This window comes from Patiria miniata, unplaced genomic scaffold, assembly GCF_015706575.1.
Source record: "Patiria miniata isolate m_02_andy unplaced genomic scaffold, ASM1570657v1 HiC_scaffold_22, whole genome shotgun sequence".
Taxonomy (NCBI): Eukaryota; Metazoa; Echinodermata; class Asteroidea; order Valvatida; family Asterinidae; genus Patiria; species Patiria miniata.
In genome coordinates, this window is record NW_024037061.1 from 16,532,575 (window position 1) to 16,550,377 (window position 17,803).

Here is a 17,803-nt window from a genome sequence, read left to right on the forward strand (position 1 = left end):
GGTGGTGCCACTAACACCCCTATTAGGCCTATACTACTCGAAAGAAGGCCACATCACGTAGGTCAAATCGTGGTTCATACCTCAAGTTGAGAAAAGTATGCGTACGGTTAAATCACAAAGCACTATATATACCATAGAGCTGTATAGTTTATTATTCAGCTCTATGATAAATGCACATCTCAAACTACAAAAGCAACATTAATGCAATCGAACATTATTCTTAAGCTTTGGTGTTTTAATACTATAAGTTTTTATTATACATTCTATAACATTTTATTCAACAATCTCTTGGCACTTCTGACATTTTTACAAAGGATTAATAGTCACTTTATATACATTTCTATAATTGTGATTTGACAGTTCCCTCCATGGGTGTGGGCGGGATTACGTCATCCAATGAAACTATCTATTCATTTCATATTTGCACACCAGTTTTCATCGGTTGCTATGTGTTACCATTCAGCACTCCAGACTCAAGAACCATTGACTTTCAAGAACATAGGTCTGGGAGCTAGATATGCCAAAGTAAAAATTCCCGGATGCCCGCGCCCGCCTATTTAGCCCCCGAAGCTTGAGTGAAAAATACTATTTGTGTTTTATTTATTAAAGTGATTTATAAGAAATTATAAGAGATATCTTTTGATTCCTTGATCCACTCATGTCTATCACAAAGGAACAAATAATTATGTTAGCTCTCTGATATATATCGTCAGTTGCAACACCTCTATCAAAATGACTGTTTACAACTTGACCAGGTGATTTCGGTGTCTCATGAAATTATACTCCTACGAAATCTATATAGTCTCTTCACCTTGTATAATTATTATGGACTTTAATCCTCACACGTGACCTCTCACTGCCCTAAGGCATGCGCAATAGAGCTGGCCCCCATGCATGGTTGCGCGCTTCCGGACCCCTCCAACAGAAAAAAAATTGACGTGCAAAAAATCTAAAATTTGCATTTATTTTTGCAACATTGATTTCTTACGAAACTCACCCCCTCTAAAATGCATGTGGACTAGTGTAACTCGGTGTATAACACAGATGAACATTTATGAACTAATTTTGTGGCGCATTGGCAATCCCGGTACAAACCGTTATTTCGTTTTACCGTTTTAGATTTCCTCAAAAACAAAAACAGTAAACGAACCATTGACCGTTTTGTCGTTTTACATTTTGTAAAACGGTCAAACGGTATTAAGATATATACGGTGCAACCCAGTGGAAATGCCTAGGCGGGTCGCGCGCGGGGGTCCGGAAGCTCGCCACGCGACCTTTTACTTTCAGACTCTAGTATTTCAAAGAGTTAGTCCAAATTTCACACTTCACTAGTCAAATTTTAAGTTGATCGAACGAGGGCAAATTCCACCAGATTTCCTTGGCTATATAAGCAGGGCATCTTCCCCCGTTTTCACAAGCACTCCATCACACCACTAATGCCTCCTCACTGTTATTGATTCGTGATTGGAATACCGTGAAAATATATACTATAATCTATAATGTACATATCTGCATCTTTCTATTTTTTTATATAACAAAAATTTACATCCCGAAAAACTATTTACATGCCGAGGCAGTTTCTTAAACATTAATCCCCAATATTATTCCCTAAAAGCAAAATGTAATATTTTGAAATGGTTCATTTTATTAAAGAAGCGATTTTTAAAACTGTTATATACACATTTGTTGTGCACAGGATATTTAACCGAAAGGGCAAGGGGAACGAGGCACGGCCCCCGCAAGAGGGCTCCCTCTCTTGAACATGGAGTTTTTGTGGTTTGAAACCCCTGGGTCCGTGGAACGATCCCCGAGCCCCCTGAAAATTGGACCCTGAATTATGCAACTGACACCATCTCTTCTACCTTCCTAGACAAAAAAAACAGAGTGTAAAATTAACACTAGCAGTGTCCACACTGCAACTCGACAGCTACCGGTACCGTATACGTTGCAATAAAAATCACACGGAGTTAATTTTTTGCAGTGTAATTAATAGGGTCAACATCTTCTTGAAACTATATTGAGGCAAAAATCACCCCTTAGAAAAAAGTAGATAATAATTAGAGCGAAGTCACTCTTTAAGAAGTACAGTGTATTATAATTAGATAATGACGTCAGAGATACAGACGTTCAATGGAAATACATTGGAGAAACACGAATTTGGGAGTGAGAAAAGTAATCCGAATTTTCAAATTTTGTTTGAAAATACACTGAAAACGTTACATAGGATCAGGACGCTATCCTTTTTGGTAAAATCTTGTGCATTTACAGTACGGTGTCCGCCAAATCTCAAAAGACCGATGACTTTGTATGAAACAAATTGAATTGGCGTCTGGGTACCTCTCTCAGGGTTTTATTACTCGGGGACTAAAAAAAAAAGAATTTGCCTTAATTGGACCTCCAAGATTCACAACAGAATCATGTCGTTGTAATCCACGTGGACCTTGATGAACATGGTATCGTCCCTGATGTAGTCCAGCGTCTTGAGCGTGTTGAGCGGCACGAACTTCTGCGTGCCGAAGCTGGCGTTGCGGTCGCCCACGGGCCGGCCCAGGAACGGCTTGTTCTCCTTGCACGGGTTGGGCTTGATGGTGTAGGCGATGTTCCGGCGCGCCGAGGGGTCCTGGCACTGGTCGATCAAGGTGAAGGTGATGCGGTGAGAGAAGGGGTAAGGCAGGAGGGCGTCGTATTCGCCCTTGCAGATGCAGGCGAAGACCGACATGAAGTGGCCTTTGGCTGTCGAGGAGAAACATTGAGATTTCATTCAGAAACACTTTTAATCTTTTTAGGCTGCGGAGACTGTTTTACGGATCTGGGCCTTCGTGATTAGTGCAAAAACATTTGCTTATAGCTCAAACAGTTTGCCATCTAAAATATCATGTATTGTTTACTGGTACTCAGCTTACTTTTTCTTACAACATACCAATTTTTACACGCTAAGCATTTTTTTCCGGCTGCGTATATCAGCTGCCTGACATTATCAGCCTCATGAAATTATGCCTTAATTTGCAAACAAATGTCAAAAACGTATAGCACATGTGGATTCTCACACGCAAACAATAACGACCACCTCGCGAATTCTGGTCTATTGTTGTAATACAGTGCTCAACAAAGGTTGACAAATCGTCTGACAGTAATAAACTGACAGTTAATGACGTGGAGCAACCATGCATGTCCCCTACGAGCCCCTCTCCAGCAAAATAAAATTGTTTATTTCGGTAATATTCTAATTATTATTTTGATTCCTTTTTTTGCTATTTTCCCTGGTCGAACAAACAAAACAACTTCGGTCGTCGTACCGTCACCCATTCAGTTCTTCTACTCTCATTGTTCAACGCACATGAACATTGGTAAACTACCCGGAAATGGACCTACCCGAATTCGTGAACAAAAATCCTTGCTCAAATTGAAGATAATACGCGCCTTGTGAAAATATTACGCCTTTAATTGTTCGGAATAAAACAAAACAATTCATTGAAGCTGGTTTAAAAAAGTATACCCGCGGGCACTCTTTTTTAAATGTGCCGCGTTAGCTAGCAACAGATTCCTATAACGTGACCCACAGCATTATGTTTTTCCCCCGTTTTCTCAAAATGTACAGTATATCCACCAAGCTACAATTTCAGGTAAGTTTATACATGCATTAAGATTTTCAGCAGTTTTGTTGCTTAAATAAAAAGCAACAGATCGAACCCTGGTGGTACCTTTAACTGCGAGGCAACCATGCGTTCAATCATTAATATTCCTCCCTAACCGAAGATAATGGCCGACACGCGTAGAGTTCTTTTGTGTTTAAAACGGTACGCGCGCAACACTTAGCATAATTCACCTCCTGCTATTATCGCCCATAATTATAATTTGCATACACACAGTCTTTCAATTATTCATGCCTATACCTTTGCCGTCCCCGTTCAAGCATGCCGAGATAGCCAGCTTGTAACCATGACGACTGGTCAGGAATGGCGGACTGAAGATGGTGACTTTCTTGTTGGTCTTTGCTTCCTGTACCCGCTCGGCGTAGCGGTCGATCTTCCAGACCAGCTGGGAGCCGTACAGCATCTCCAGGTCGTGGACCTTCTGCACGCAGGAGCCCAACGAATCCTGTTGAAAAAAAACAACAGGCAAAATATTTAAGATGCAAAACTGACTTTAGGCTGAACTTGGTTTATTATTCGCTGCTGGTTGAAATCTTATCAGTCGGCTGACCACTGGCAACTACTTTCTTATGAAGATGTGAAAAACATCATTAGAGGCGTCTTTCTTGCCTCTAAAACTAAAAGAGAGAAACTTCCACTCTTTTTAAGAGCCATATAATGGGGACATCTCTATAGGGTGTTCTTTTCTTCACTCTTTGACATTTTAGAGAGTATATTCGGTGGAGGTCTGCGCTAGGAAGGAGGTAGTGGGTTCAACTCCCTTGCAAGACTTGAACGGCCGAGGATAGCTACAATCCCGGCCAGATCTCGCTGGGCCACCCTCCCCGGCCCCCGGTCAATGTTGTCTCTCATTGCGCGGTGCGCGCGGTCTGTGGTCCAGGCTGACAACATTGACGGGGCAGAGGGGGAGTGGGGGACCGGGGCAGGCTATGCTTGTTGTCACGTGTCCCAACCATTTTGGCCGGGCGGGATGTAGCTCTCGCAAAGAACTGTTCAAGGACCACTATATAGTGTGACGTCATCAGGCATCATTTAATTTTCTGAAACCTGCTTCAAATGAACTGTATTGTAGTTCCCTGAATCGGTGCGAAAAAAAATACAGTTTTTGCAAAATGGTGTTCTAAGATGGAATTTGCTATGTACATCAGATTCGAACCAGCCAACCGATCCCGTTAGCTCGGTGGTCGAGTGGTAAGTCTGCACTAGAAAGCAGGAGGTTGTGGGTTCGAGTCCCACCCGAGTGATTTTTCCCATCTTTCACTCGGGAGGTAACACACTGAGTATAAGCAGTGTTTAAACGTCGGTGAAGGGCAAAACCTAATTTGAAAATGGTGTTCATTACCTTTATTTACAAAAATGCCTGTATTTATGTTGGATTTTGCTTTGCACCAATGAAGCTTTTCAATGCAAGATTCGAGCCCATGCTGTACCTTATGATCGAGGAGCATAGCTTGGTGTTTCCCAAGCAGGGTGGCTTGTTTGACCATCGTCTCTCCCACATACGTCATGTGTTCGACGGGTTCGTCCTGCACGTGTTTCTGCATCTTCTGTCGTTCACACTGAATAAAAAAAATGATAAGTGACAGGTGTCATATGTGTGTCATCGAGGACAACTACCTGTTACGATGTTGCCATGCATAAATAATAAACGTCTGCACTTTTGAAGGTGAACGTTGGAGGCCTGCACGTCCCTGACACAGGGAACTCCAGCTAAATATGAGACCATCGATCTGCATAAGGGACATCAGACCAATAAATATGGAGGCAAAAAAAATTGAACACTTACATTTGGTTTGGACATGACAGGCTTCTAATCTAAAATGATTCTGACGTCAAAAATTAAGCCCAACCGCAGACGTAGCCGGAGTTTGAAAACTGCCTTTTGTAGGTTATATCACAATCCATCTTTTGTCTGATGCATCTTTCTTGCCTCCAATCGGTGTCTGAAAATGTGCTTACTGCAGCGTTAAGAACAGTGAATGTCGGTGGAGGTTTTTCTTTAGCAAAATAAACATTTGAACTTGGTGGATTACCTTGAAGTCACATCCCATGTCCTTGAAAGGACACTGTATCTTGGCCTTAGGGCAGTCTGCATCAACGTGATCCTTGACCTGGGGAAAGATTAAAAAAGAAATTGTCCTTGAGTTTCCGTTTGCTTGGTTCGTGATTATTTTTCCATCAAGTTTTGGGGTCTTCGTCTTGCAAATTGGCTCCTCGTTGTTTTGACAATGTAATATCATTGATGACATAGGTTGAGCATTATTCGTTTTTGTTTATTTTCCGTGTTTCATGGAAAGTTTACCGGGCTTGCGCTTGGAATTGGTCAAACACAAGTCAATCACAAGTCAATCGCAGGTCAATCACAAGTCAATCACAAGTCGATCTCAAGTCAGTCACAATCACAAGTCAATCTAAAGTCAATCGCAAGTCAATTGCAAGTCAATCACAAGTCAGATAACAAGTCCAGATTACAAGTATTATAGGAGATGAACGATGATGACTTCCCGTACGTGTCACTTAATTCAAAGATGAATTCCTATTAGAGCTCAAGAATAAAGTGTCGATTGGCTTCTGAATGGATGTCTTGAGATGGACTTGTGATGCCTTGTGATGGTTGACTCGCGATGACATGTGGTAACTTATGATGACTTGTATTTGACTTGTGGGGTGGGGGTGGGGGTGGGTGGGGGTTGTTGCAACCCCTAACCCCTAGATCTGCTAGGTAATGACCGTCACCTCCTGTCCACTGTTTCTCTATACCTTTTCCCGAGGAATGTCGGTCAGCTTGCAGCCGTTGGGGCAGGGCACGGGGAACTTCTTGCAGGCGTTCATGTGGGCAATCTCGTCCTTGTAGAAGATCTTCTTGTCGCAGAACTCGCACATGATCATCCGCTTGGTGCAGTCTTCGTTCACGTGGGCCTCCAGGAACCGCTTCTCGAAGTGGGCGCCGCAGGAGTTGGGGCAGTCCACCTCGTTGTACATGCATTGCTGGAAATGGGTCTGAAAAGGCGGAATTTATCGTGAAAAGTTGTCAGGCCAACTCATCAGGCCTCGTTTACAAATACTACTTGTGTGATGGTGTTGAAATTAATTTTTTTTTCAGTACATGTATGGTGGACAACACATCACCTGGTGGTAACTTTCAACAACAGTTTGTGCTTATATAATTCATCACCAAAATGTGGTGAAACTACACATCAGAATTGGTGTTAATTTGTTATGCACTATAACTTGTCGTTATAACTGTATTCTTCCCTGGTGTCAAGGTTGGACAAAAGTGTAAGATTAACACCAATCCTTGGTGTCAAGTTTGGCACCAATTCCGATGTCCTTCTTGGACAACATAAAGTGGCTTTCAACTGTAAAAAAAAAAATTCCGGACAACACAATGTGGTGTTAATTGATGACACTAATGTTTAGAGTAATTTTAACATAATCCCAGCGAAAAACTGTTGTTTTAGGACACATGAAGTGTCTAGTACATTTGACAAAACCTACTGTGGAAATATATTTCAGATTAATTCAATATTAATCAGAGACCAGCTGGCCACATTTTAAGCTGCTGAGAAAACTCAGGCAGTGCCGCATGTGTAATTTAAAGCTGCATTTCCTAAGAAATATATTCAATTCAAAAACAGGCCATCCAATCAGTTTGCTGAATCATCGTGCATGGGCATTTTTTGTTACTTTTTAACACTGATGCTAACTTTAAAACGGGTTCCTCAAGTTTATACCAACAAAGATTTTTTTTTTTACAAGAAAAGAATAACCACAATTTTTACCCCGGTTTAATGTTTGCTATTTAACAAAATAAATTGTTGTAGTGTTCGCGATTGATAAAACGAAAAGTGTATGGGGGTGGGGGAATCAAAGAAATTAAACTTAGCCAATTATTAAAAAAAAAAAATTAAAATGTTTTTGGTGATTTCATATAAAGAAAATTGTCTATAAAGAAAATTACTCTGACTACATTTTCCCCAACACGAAGCCTTCGATTGTGCGTTTTCGAACTGAAAGAAAAACCATTTAAGTGTATTACAAGCAAAATACTCAGAAGCTTTTTTTAAATTCTAAGAAAATTTCTGATCAAAGGAGGAAAGTGGGAAACTTAATTTGGGAAATTTTACTTGGTGACGACAATATCTTTGGGACTGAGGTCATCGGCAACATTAATGACGGTTAGAAGTATAGTGAGGGATACTTTAACACAGATCTATACGGGCGAGTCATTCCTTGACCCCGGTAAAGTAGTCTGGGAGGATTGGTGGTTGTTGGCAATTGCAAGGATCAATGGCCCGATAAAAAAAATCGAATCCGATGAGCTAGTTTGAAACACTCTGGATGTTTTCAAATGAGGAAATCAACAAAATGATAAACAAAATACGTAAGGTTTCATGTATTTTCGATTTCTTTTCCCCCCGCATTACCTTGTTATCGTTGAGGACGCCATTCCATCCGCACCCTCTGCCATGGTTGGGGCACTTCACTTCCAACTCGTTGATTTCCCGCCCAAAAGCTGTATCCACGTACACCTAAATAAAAACATGACAATATCTGAGTCGGTGTGTAATGAGTATCACGACAAGCCGTATTAATTATAGCAAATGCATGCTTGCATATTCTTCTCTGTGTCGTTTAATAACACGGTACAACAAAATTGGGGCCAAATATTTTATTGATGGAGCTAATTCTGACACAGAAATTCACGGATCACATCAGAAACGATTTTCCTATAAGGTGCAACAGGTTACTTGCACATTAAATGACATACGATGTAAACTTACACTGCTCAACAGAACATTTTGCTGATGAGCAGTATTGCCTGCTTCACGCGTAGAGACATTTTGTAATTACCAGGAAAAGTATACTAATTTGATGACAGAAGCCTTGCTCAAAATGAAGATTGGCCGATACCATGTGGAATTATTGCGCCTGAAATGGTGTCGATTAGAAGACAACTGACATGGAAGGTGGTTTCAAAAAAGAGTGGCACATTGGCACAATTTTTTTTAACGTGCGTTAGCAGCGGAAACCAGTTGTGAGACCAAAAAACAACCCCCCCCCCCACAAAAACACCTTATTTTCTGTTGTCTCCAATTGCACATTATACCATGGAGCTATAAAACACAACGGGGGATCTAGGGGAGGGGGGCGCCAACGGGGCCATGCCCCCCCCCTTGTGTTCTGTATCCGGCCTTGCATTATATAGGTTTTCCCGGCTATTTTAACACTTGTCTCACACGAATTCCCTATATCGATACTTTAATTTCGTCCCCGAACATCGCCAAGCTCAATTCTCAATTTGAATTTCAAAAAGCCACCACTAGATTTCATTTAAGGTTCAGTATAATTAAAATTGTTAGCACTCCGATTCGTCCAAAATCTTTGAAATTCGTATCGTGAAGCAATCGGCGTTGAATTGAAAAAGCAAATTCGTTTTTTGTCATTCGTTTTAATGTTCTTGTCGTCACATTTCGTCTCTGGTGACTTAAAACGTTACCATTGAAAATGTGCCCAATCTTTGGACTTGTTTGCGCATTAAATACATTTTAATTTTTAACAAATATTTCCGTATAAATGAAAGTATAGCTGTAGGTTTTGAGTTTTCTTTGACAATTAACATTAAAATATGAAATTGAACTTTCCCAATAATTATGCTTTTTGCTTAGCATATGAAAATTAAGCATTAAGATCAAACACCTTCGTAATGTTGCTCTTTGATATATGTATATGAATAAAACAACAGAAATAAGGTATATCTATCAAAGAACAACATAAGAAGGTCTCTGAACTTACAGGTAATGCTTAGTGTCCATGTCATAAGTGCATATTGTGAAATGTCAATTCCAGACTCTAATGTTAATTGTGAAACACAGAAATAAAAATTCATACCTTACAGCTAACTACTTTTATTTATACATATAAGGAAATATATGTCGAATTATCATTGTTTTAATACGCATAATTCTTCAAATAAGTCTAAATATTGGGCGCATTTTCTAATCGTATACGATTTAAGTCGGGACGAAATGTAATGACAACAACATGAAAACGAATGACAAAAAACGAATTTGCTTTGTCAATTCAACGCCGATTGCTTCACGAGACGAATTTCAAAGATTTTGGACGAATCGGAATGCTAACAATTTGAATTATACTGAACCTTAAATGAAATCTAGTGGTAGCTTTCTGAAATTCAAATTGAGAAGTGAGCTTTGCGATGATCGGGGACGAAATTAAAGTATCGATATAGGGAATTCGAGTGATACAAGTGTTAAAATAGCCGGGAAAACCTATACTAACCTAAAACTTCAATTTGTTAGCTGTTATACGCACCCTACTTGAGATCACAAAAGGCTCCATATTATGTCGTACCTTTAAAGATGTCATTCCGTGCTCTTCAGCAAATTAATTTTCACTTGGTATGTTTTATTATAAGAGAGAAGTGCTTTTTTTCCCATTTTGAGTTGCTTTTGTGCATCTAACGCACAAAAATCATCCGCCTGAATGGTCAGACCGCAAGTAATTCGAAATTTATTATGTTATAAACGTGGGCTGAGTTTTTCGTTCAATATTTCATTCCAAAGTTGAAGAAAAAAAATTTCCACTTGAATCTCGAAATAAGAACAGGGAGCTATGTTGTGGGTTCTGAATACATGATAAGTGCCGATTTGCACCACTTGAATGACGTCCAGCACTTCAAAATACAGCGGAATCTCGATAAGTCAAACCACAGGGGAATCGGCTCAAATTTTGAGCTAAGCAGATGTTTTGAGTTATCCAATGGTTTTCTATTCAACGACAATTGACGGGAATATGTTTGTACTTCGAGTAAGAAGGTTTTTTTGAGTTAACAGGTTTTCACTTATCGAGATTTTACTGTAACAGGTTTTAAAAAACAATTTCACTTACACTATCTCTGGAAACTGGCGCTTGATCTAAGGGGCATCGAGGGGCAACACTGAAAAAGAAGCAACATATTTAGAAATTTACCACCCAGTATACACGCAGTTCATGGTATTACGATTATAATGACGGATGATATTGGACAAGTGGACTTGTATTGTTGAAACAATAATAAAATTGTATTCTGGTTAAGACGCAAAAGAGTGTGCAAAAGTGCCAACAGGAATTTCACAATGAATGTATACGTCATATTAGCATTTGTAAAATGTGCAATAAATTTGCATGCATTAAAATTTCATAGAAAACAAAGATTTGTTTTGCGTGATGATGAGGTTTCTTATTATGGGCGTCGTCGGGATGGGGCAAGGGGGCGCCCCCCCCCCCACCGGAAAAAGCAAAAAAAAAAAGGGGGGGGAGGGAACAAGACAAAAAAGGAAGAAGAAGAAGAAAAAAAAGAGGTGTGAAGTCACATTCTTTGCTATAAATTTAATACACATTTTATAAAATGGGCGTCTGCAATGGGGGTAGGGTGCAGTAAATGTCCCCCGCCCACCCTCGAAAAAATAATGAGAATAATCATGCTAGAGAAAGTACATGAATTTGGTTTTTTTTGGGGGGGGGATGGCTTTGCCCATCCCCCTGAAAACAAATCATGGCGACGGCCATGATGTTTCTTATAAGTGTGGTTTCAATTAATATCCTTTATATTCTTTGTTCGTTGAGGGGGTTCGATGGGACAAAATCGTTTTTGAAACAATTGTTTAAAATATATAATCACATTCGATAGTACGATTTTGTTAATCTCCTCTGTTCCCGCACAATGACATATACAGATTGTAACAATCGTCTTCGCGAAACCAAACCAGCAACACTTTCAACACGTATAGTCAAACAAACAAAAATGTTTGCTTGAAGTAATTGGTGGATTACTCCTCAGTTGAGTTAAGGTCTAATATGAATCAGCATATATACCAGCGGGGAAAAATGCGATGATTCCACAATTTCCTTGAGAAAACGAGGCCTTGAACGCGCAAACATGGCAGTTCCCATGACAACCAAATTACAAGCCTTCACCCGGCGAAGCCTATTATACGGACACAATCGTTTCACTGGTATCATAATCGTTATGGACTTGCTCTTGATAATTATGATCAGCCTGGCATGGTGCGCGGGCGATCACCAGAAAACCTTCCGGGAAATTAACCGCTTATGGAACGGAGGCTGGGTTGCCTCTCTTGATTATGACTGAACAAAAGAATGTTTTAAAATTCCATGTAGTCAGTTTCTACGGAACATAACACGCTGTTTTCATTTTTTCTGATGTGGTAGTGGATATCGATGTTTTCGGATAATGTGTTCATCTGTAACAGCGTTTTACGAAAATTCACTTAAGGCTGTTGGCTGGACTTTATCTCGTCATTTTTTTTTGTTTCCAAATTTATGCAGGCTTCATTATTCCAGTCTTTAAGTTATAAAGCGTTTATGAAATCGGTAGGTCTTTCTCTCACGGTATTTCAAGTTCCACTGTGTGAATATATGGAAAACTTGTTCAGTTATAACTTAGGAAAAGATGAACGTTTATACGATGCACAATTTCGAAAACCCGCATTCGAAAGGTGCATGCATCTTCCAAAACAGCACTCTAAAAACTGTGTTGTGCAATTATATAAACACAATCTTGCTATCACTTTGTAAACATATTTAGAAGCTAAACACTATGTGTTCAATTCCTAAACATTAATGTTCAATTGCTAAACACTATCCATCCTTAACTCTAAACATGCTTAGTATTTAAACAAGTTTACAAACTGATTCCAAGAACGTGTTTAGTAAATTACACTGTAAAAAAATAATGGGTAAAACACTGTTAAGCAATGTAATTTTACCCAACATTGGGTTGAAATTACCTCAAGAATTTGCCCAAGAGTTTAGGCCTAACCTGTTGATATGTTGACCAACGTTGGTCTACATATCAACCCATTTTGCCCAACGTTTTTAGAGTGAAGTATTTAATTGCTATATACAGTTAAGTTGCTGTGCAGTTTTGTTGACTGACAAAGTTAATATCATGAATTGGGCTCCAAAACTATTGTTTGGGTTAGTCCTAGATATAGGCACTTGGCACAAAAAGGTTCAAAACAAATGAGTATAGATATCAAGTTGGCAAAACAATATTTACGCACGACAGTCACTGACGCAGGTAATGATGCATGGTAAAAAAATGTATTGAATGAACCGGAAACGAATTATGCATGAATAATCCATTATTTTGAATTGTTGAAGATGCAGCCCTACTGTCCGTGTTTAACAATCAGATCATCTGCCGTGCCAGAAGAATGGTTCCTGGTCCTTTTACAGGGTGAGTCCAAAAGAAGTGACCGAATTTGAAAAATATTTTAAACATGGTTGGCTTGCTCCATTTCATAAAAACATATAGAAACAAAATCCATCTTATTGACTTTTAACTGTGAACATTTCACGCAATTTGCCTATTCTATTCCCAAGCTATGTCTATTTCAATAAAAAGATCGCAAACTCGGTTGTCCACCACTGATCATTTACCGTTCTACGAACTGATGAATACCCATTGAGTGTACCATGAAACATGGACGTTTTCTCACCTCGATGAATGAACGAGAATTGCAAAGAAAACTACAAAAATCACTATCAATATTTCAAACGAAAAACAAGATTTGACTTGTTCCTCATATTCAAAACACAAAATCTGCGGACAGTAAAAATAATGTTTAAGTCTTGATTTCAATAATCTCATTTGTATTTGAATGCTTGTGTGTAATGTGTAATTCTTACTCAGCCCAATAGCTTCCAATGACATTCCATGCATGGACCGCTATAAAAATGGGTTCTTTTAGTAAAACATGCTTAACTTCTGATGGCATGGATCAATTTCAGTAATTCTTTTTTCATATGAGTGGACGAACATGCTCCTTTAAGACATGCTTCATTTGTGTGTCAAATTTAATTGTTTTTTTTTTAAGAAAAACAATCTTTAATCTGGATCACTTTCTTTTTGACTCATCACCCTGTACAGTGGAGTAACAGGGTTAAAATTCTGAGAGGGCCCCTGGGGTGCACATATTTGTCAAGAGGGGGCACCTACAAGTGTTTTTGTTATGCTGGTGTATTATTATCGATTATGACATCGGTTACCATGAACTGAATTTCTGTCGGGCCGCAGCTAACTCGAAATTTGTAAAATATTTATTTCATAGCTAAAGGTAGGCCGATTTTTTGTTCATTCGACGGTTCATTCAAAAGTGAAAATCTTTCGTATTGCTAGGAATAGCCATTGAACGAACAGTACATCTTTAACAGGGTGACCGTTTTAGCCGAATTTTGGCTAAATTTGCCAATTTCTGGCAGAATTCTCCAAAAATGGTTATTTAACAGAAAAACATAGCAAATTTGAAAAAAAATTGTACATTTGTTTAAAAAAAACTTCACTCTATTTCAAGCAAACCCTTGCTTTAAATGAGACAGGTTGCCTGGTCTAGCTGCTGAGGTTCACTGGGAACCGGATTTTGCCTGAAATTTACGCAACTTCATAACATCTTTATGTGACTACAGATTGTTTATAATGTAATTTGAACCTTAATTAAGGCAATACTACAACATTTGCATGTGATTTTAAGTGTTTATAGTGTATTTCGAGTGATTCTGGGGAATTTGGCAGATTTTTGATTAATCTGACGGATTTTTGAAGTGCATTTAGCAAAATTAGGGCATGTCGACCTTACTGTTACCCTGATCTTTAAATGCACATATGATCATTTGCATTTATCCCAAAAGTAACCTACCGAATTATTGTCCAAAGACGTATTTATTATAGATTAAAGATCATACTGGTACTAAACAACCCGTGAAAATATTCTGGCTGGCTTGCTGTCATTTAGAAGAAATCAAGAAATGTATTTTTAAGGTGTTTTCCAGCGATCAGCCAATTGACTGATTTTTGGAAATGAAGAAAGCTCATGATGAAATCAAGTTTCCTGATCAAAATGGTTGTGTATGGTTAATTTTACTATTTTCGCAAAAAGTATAATATCCCCCGAGATGGACCTGAAATAATTATGTTAGGTTTTGAACATTCTTCTTTGGATTTTGAGTGGTGTTATTATTGAAAACTAACAAAGTGCATCGGGAAAGTGGTTGGTCCTATATATGTCTTTATTCCCTCTCTATTGTCCTCACGTCTAAGGCGGTATACAAAATCAATACATGTATAGGCCTTCTCCCATAGCATATAGCCATGAACAGAATTGGTACAATCTCTAATGGCTATACTAAGGGACATTTCTTGAAGATCATTAGTTTTCCTTATAAACTACATTATTTTGTTTTACAAAACAAAGTAATGCTTCTATAGACCAGTGGTGGATCTACAGGAGGGAGGGGTGAGGGGGTTTTAAACCCCCTCTTCGGGCCGCAAAAAATATCATAATCGTGCAGAAAAAAATAACAAAAAGCAAATGCCTGCCTAACCCCCTCCCCTCTTGTTAGCTTACACCTCCCCCTTATGATCCAAACCTAGCCCCCCCCCCCAAACGCTTGCCGGTTAAAATGAGATCTCAAGTGTCCAAGACAAATGAATAATTGCACGAATTATGAGTTCCAATAAAAATATTTCAGGCCAGGGAATAAAGTGAAATCCTCCTACCGTAAAAGACTGGGCAAGCAAGAGGTGCAACACCGGTGACCGCACTCCTCGAATTGTACCGGGTACCGCAGCACCTGGTTGCAGAACACGCACTCGTACTTGGAGTTGAGCGGCTCAAGGAAGACAACCTCGGTGTCTCCCATCTTAAGATTCTTGTCGGATCCTTCGCTGCTGTTGCTCGACTTCTGAGAGGCGCCGGACCCCTTCCTCGGGGGGATTACCTCCCCGAGGGAATCTGTGTCTGTCGTGGGTTCCGGCATGGTGGAGGTAGATGTTGAGAGGAAAGTTTCGCAGCGGAATTTCCCGGCCAAAGATGAGTAATTTTCCGAGGCTAGTGAATGATGATGACGATGCCGCAATTAATCGTCAAGATGTTGGGGCGGATTCGCTAGTCGCCTACCGCCTTTGTGTCGGGGCACAGTTTGTGGCCTCAACCGAAAGAAAGATCCTCGTTCCAAGCTTTCAATCGATATGAAAACTGCTCTCTCGCTCTCAGAATCGATATTCCAATACGGTCCATATAGCAACTGCACTGTTGTGAAATTTAACATAGATCTGTCGATCAGCGCTGCGAGCGGTTCGCAACAGGCTGCAGCGGCACGATCGCTCGTTCACGCAACAGCGGTTTGAATGCGTAGAAAGCTCCGCTCGATTTACGGAGCTCCAGAAACGCCATTTAATTTGCTATTAGGTATATGTGTGATCGCAGTCCCTTGTAAAATTTGCATGGCACTTAAGGAGCCCGGTATCTGTGGAATCACTAATGAATATTAATAACAAAACTCGCGTCCTGTCATTTTTACATCCACGGCCAGGGACAGTCCAGCACATCGCAGTGGAGGCCGACTATAGGATCCATAATATCTCTTGAAATATTCACTGGGCCATAATGCATGCAACTCAGGCGAAGGGGAATATTTGGTGTTAAATTATTAAAAGGTGAATTTCCGACGATAAATTGTCCACTAGAGAGGCATGTGTAGGTGTGGTTGTGGACACAATCGATCATCCTGCAATGAATATTATAATTGATCATTCAATTATTTAGCCTCTTGAAATATTGGCCAATAACCAGAATTGATTGCGTTTATAATTAGAACTTACTTTATTATGAGTCCTTTAATTAAAATTCATATCAGGACAACAAAAATGAAATGTAATTGGTCACCACTCAGGATTTTGAATTAAAAAAAATATATGATTATTACAGACAGATTGCAATGCTAAAAAAACACAGAAACAAGCTTTAAGATATTATACAACATTTATTTAATTTGCTGTAATTTTCAGAAATGGATAGATTTGGGGTTAATATTTTAAAGCAAATATTGTTACACTGACCTGGTTAAAGGTTGTGTTCGTAGATGCTGGAAAACCAAGAAAAAAAGTTGTTCTAAGTCGGCTCCCTGACCCTACTTAAGACGAAACTGGGCAATTTATATGTAGGGAAATTATCAAGTCAGGGAATCAGACTAGCTGGCTTGCACCCGTTTACGGATGTGTAACAGAAAACAAACACAATTTGGACTAACTGAACTTCAAATTGGTAAATTAGGGGCAGTATTTGAAAAAAAGTCCGCTTTTTCCAACGATGGTCGGCCGACCATCGTTGGAAAAGTTGACACAAAATTCAACTTTTCTTGAAAATAACAGCGCATCAGATGCCATGCATGATTTCACAGGATGCTTGAGCTTATTATTGACTTACAGTCAAGTAAGGTATTTCATAATAATTTGTGTTTTTTTTTAATGTTTTGCAAACTTTGTTTATTACCTTGAATTGTTTGTTTTCAAGTGTCTGTGCCTTGACAATCGTTCATTACAACATTTTTTCCGGATTGCCCCCCCCCCCGAGAATTTTCTAGAAACACTTGCCCACCCAGTTTGACATGCACAAGAGCGTGTCGAAATCCTTTGTAGGCCTATTTGTCCGTAATTCAAATACACGACTCCGGTGGTTACATCCACATGGGCATTCCACTCTCGCTGCTCTTATAATATCTTATATTACATTTGTCGAAAATCAGTATCATTGAACCGACAAAATGATTGTACTGGACCTCTCAATTTGTATTTTTTTTTCTAAAGTAGGCCTCTGTAGGCTACTGATAGGCCACAATTCAAAATGTGGTAGCAATCCTTAGGGAACGTGATTAGCCGCCCTTAATGTGCCCTAATATATATGAGTTTTTTTGATGTTGTATTGGCACTATAGTGTGAATTCACGCCTAGCTTGTTCGAGCAGTCACCACAGACAAATTACCGTGATTGATGGTTACATTAATTGGTCAAAGGGCCGAACTGACAAGTGATTCCTTCTCAAATACATTTAGTCAAATAATAAAAGAACCCTTTTTACAACTTGAAAATACTTCCTATATCTATTGATGGATTAAGTTTATGACGTATATATATATACGCGCTCTTTTTTCTTTGCAAACGTCGTTTTTTTTTTTTTACTGTTACGTCTATTTAAGAGCGCCCTCGTTTGCCAAACGAGGGCGCTCTTAAATAAGTTAACAATGACGTAACAGTAAAAAAAAAATGCTGGATGAAATGCACTGAA

General features: G+C 39.3%; 1 protein-coding gene across 1 annotated transcript; it reads right to left on the minus strand.

Moving 5' to 3' along the window:
• Positions 1 to 1,582: 1,582 nt before the first annotated feature.
• On the minus strand, positions 1,583 to 15,770 carry LOC119730630 (TNF receptor-associated factor 5-like). The gene is made up of 8 exons (XM_038203617.1): positions 15,238 to 15,770; positions 10,566 to 10,614; positions 8,081 to 8,185; positions 6,414 to 6,653; positions 5,687 to 5,764; positions 5,084 to 5,212; positions 3,894 to 4,098; positions 1,583 to 2,733 (listed from the first exon to the last, which is right to left on the minus strand). Exons 1-8 carry the CDS (start codon positions 15,495 to 15,497, stop codon positions 2,405 to 2,407), a joined length of 1,395 nt encoding a protein of 464 aa, XP_038059545.1. The 5' UTR covers positions 15,498 to 15,770; the 3' UTR covers positions 1,583 to 2,404.
• Positions 15,771 to 17,803: the final 2,033 nt, after the last annotated feature.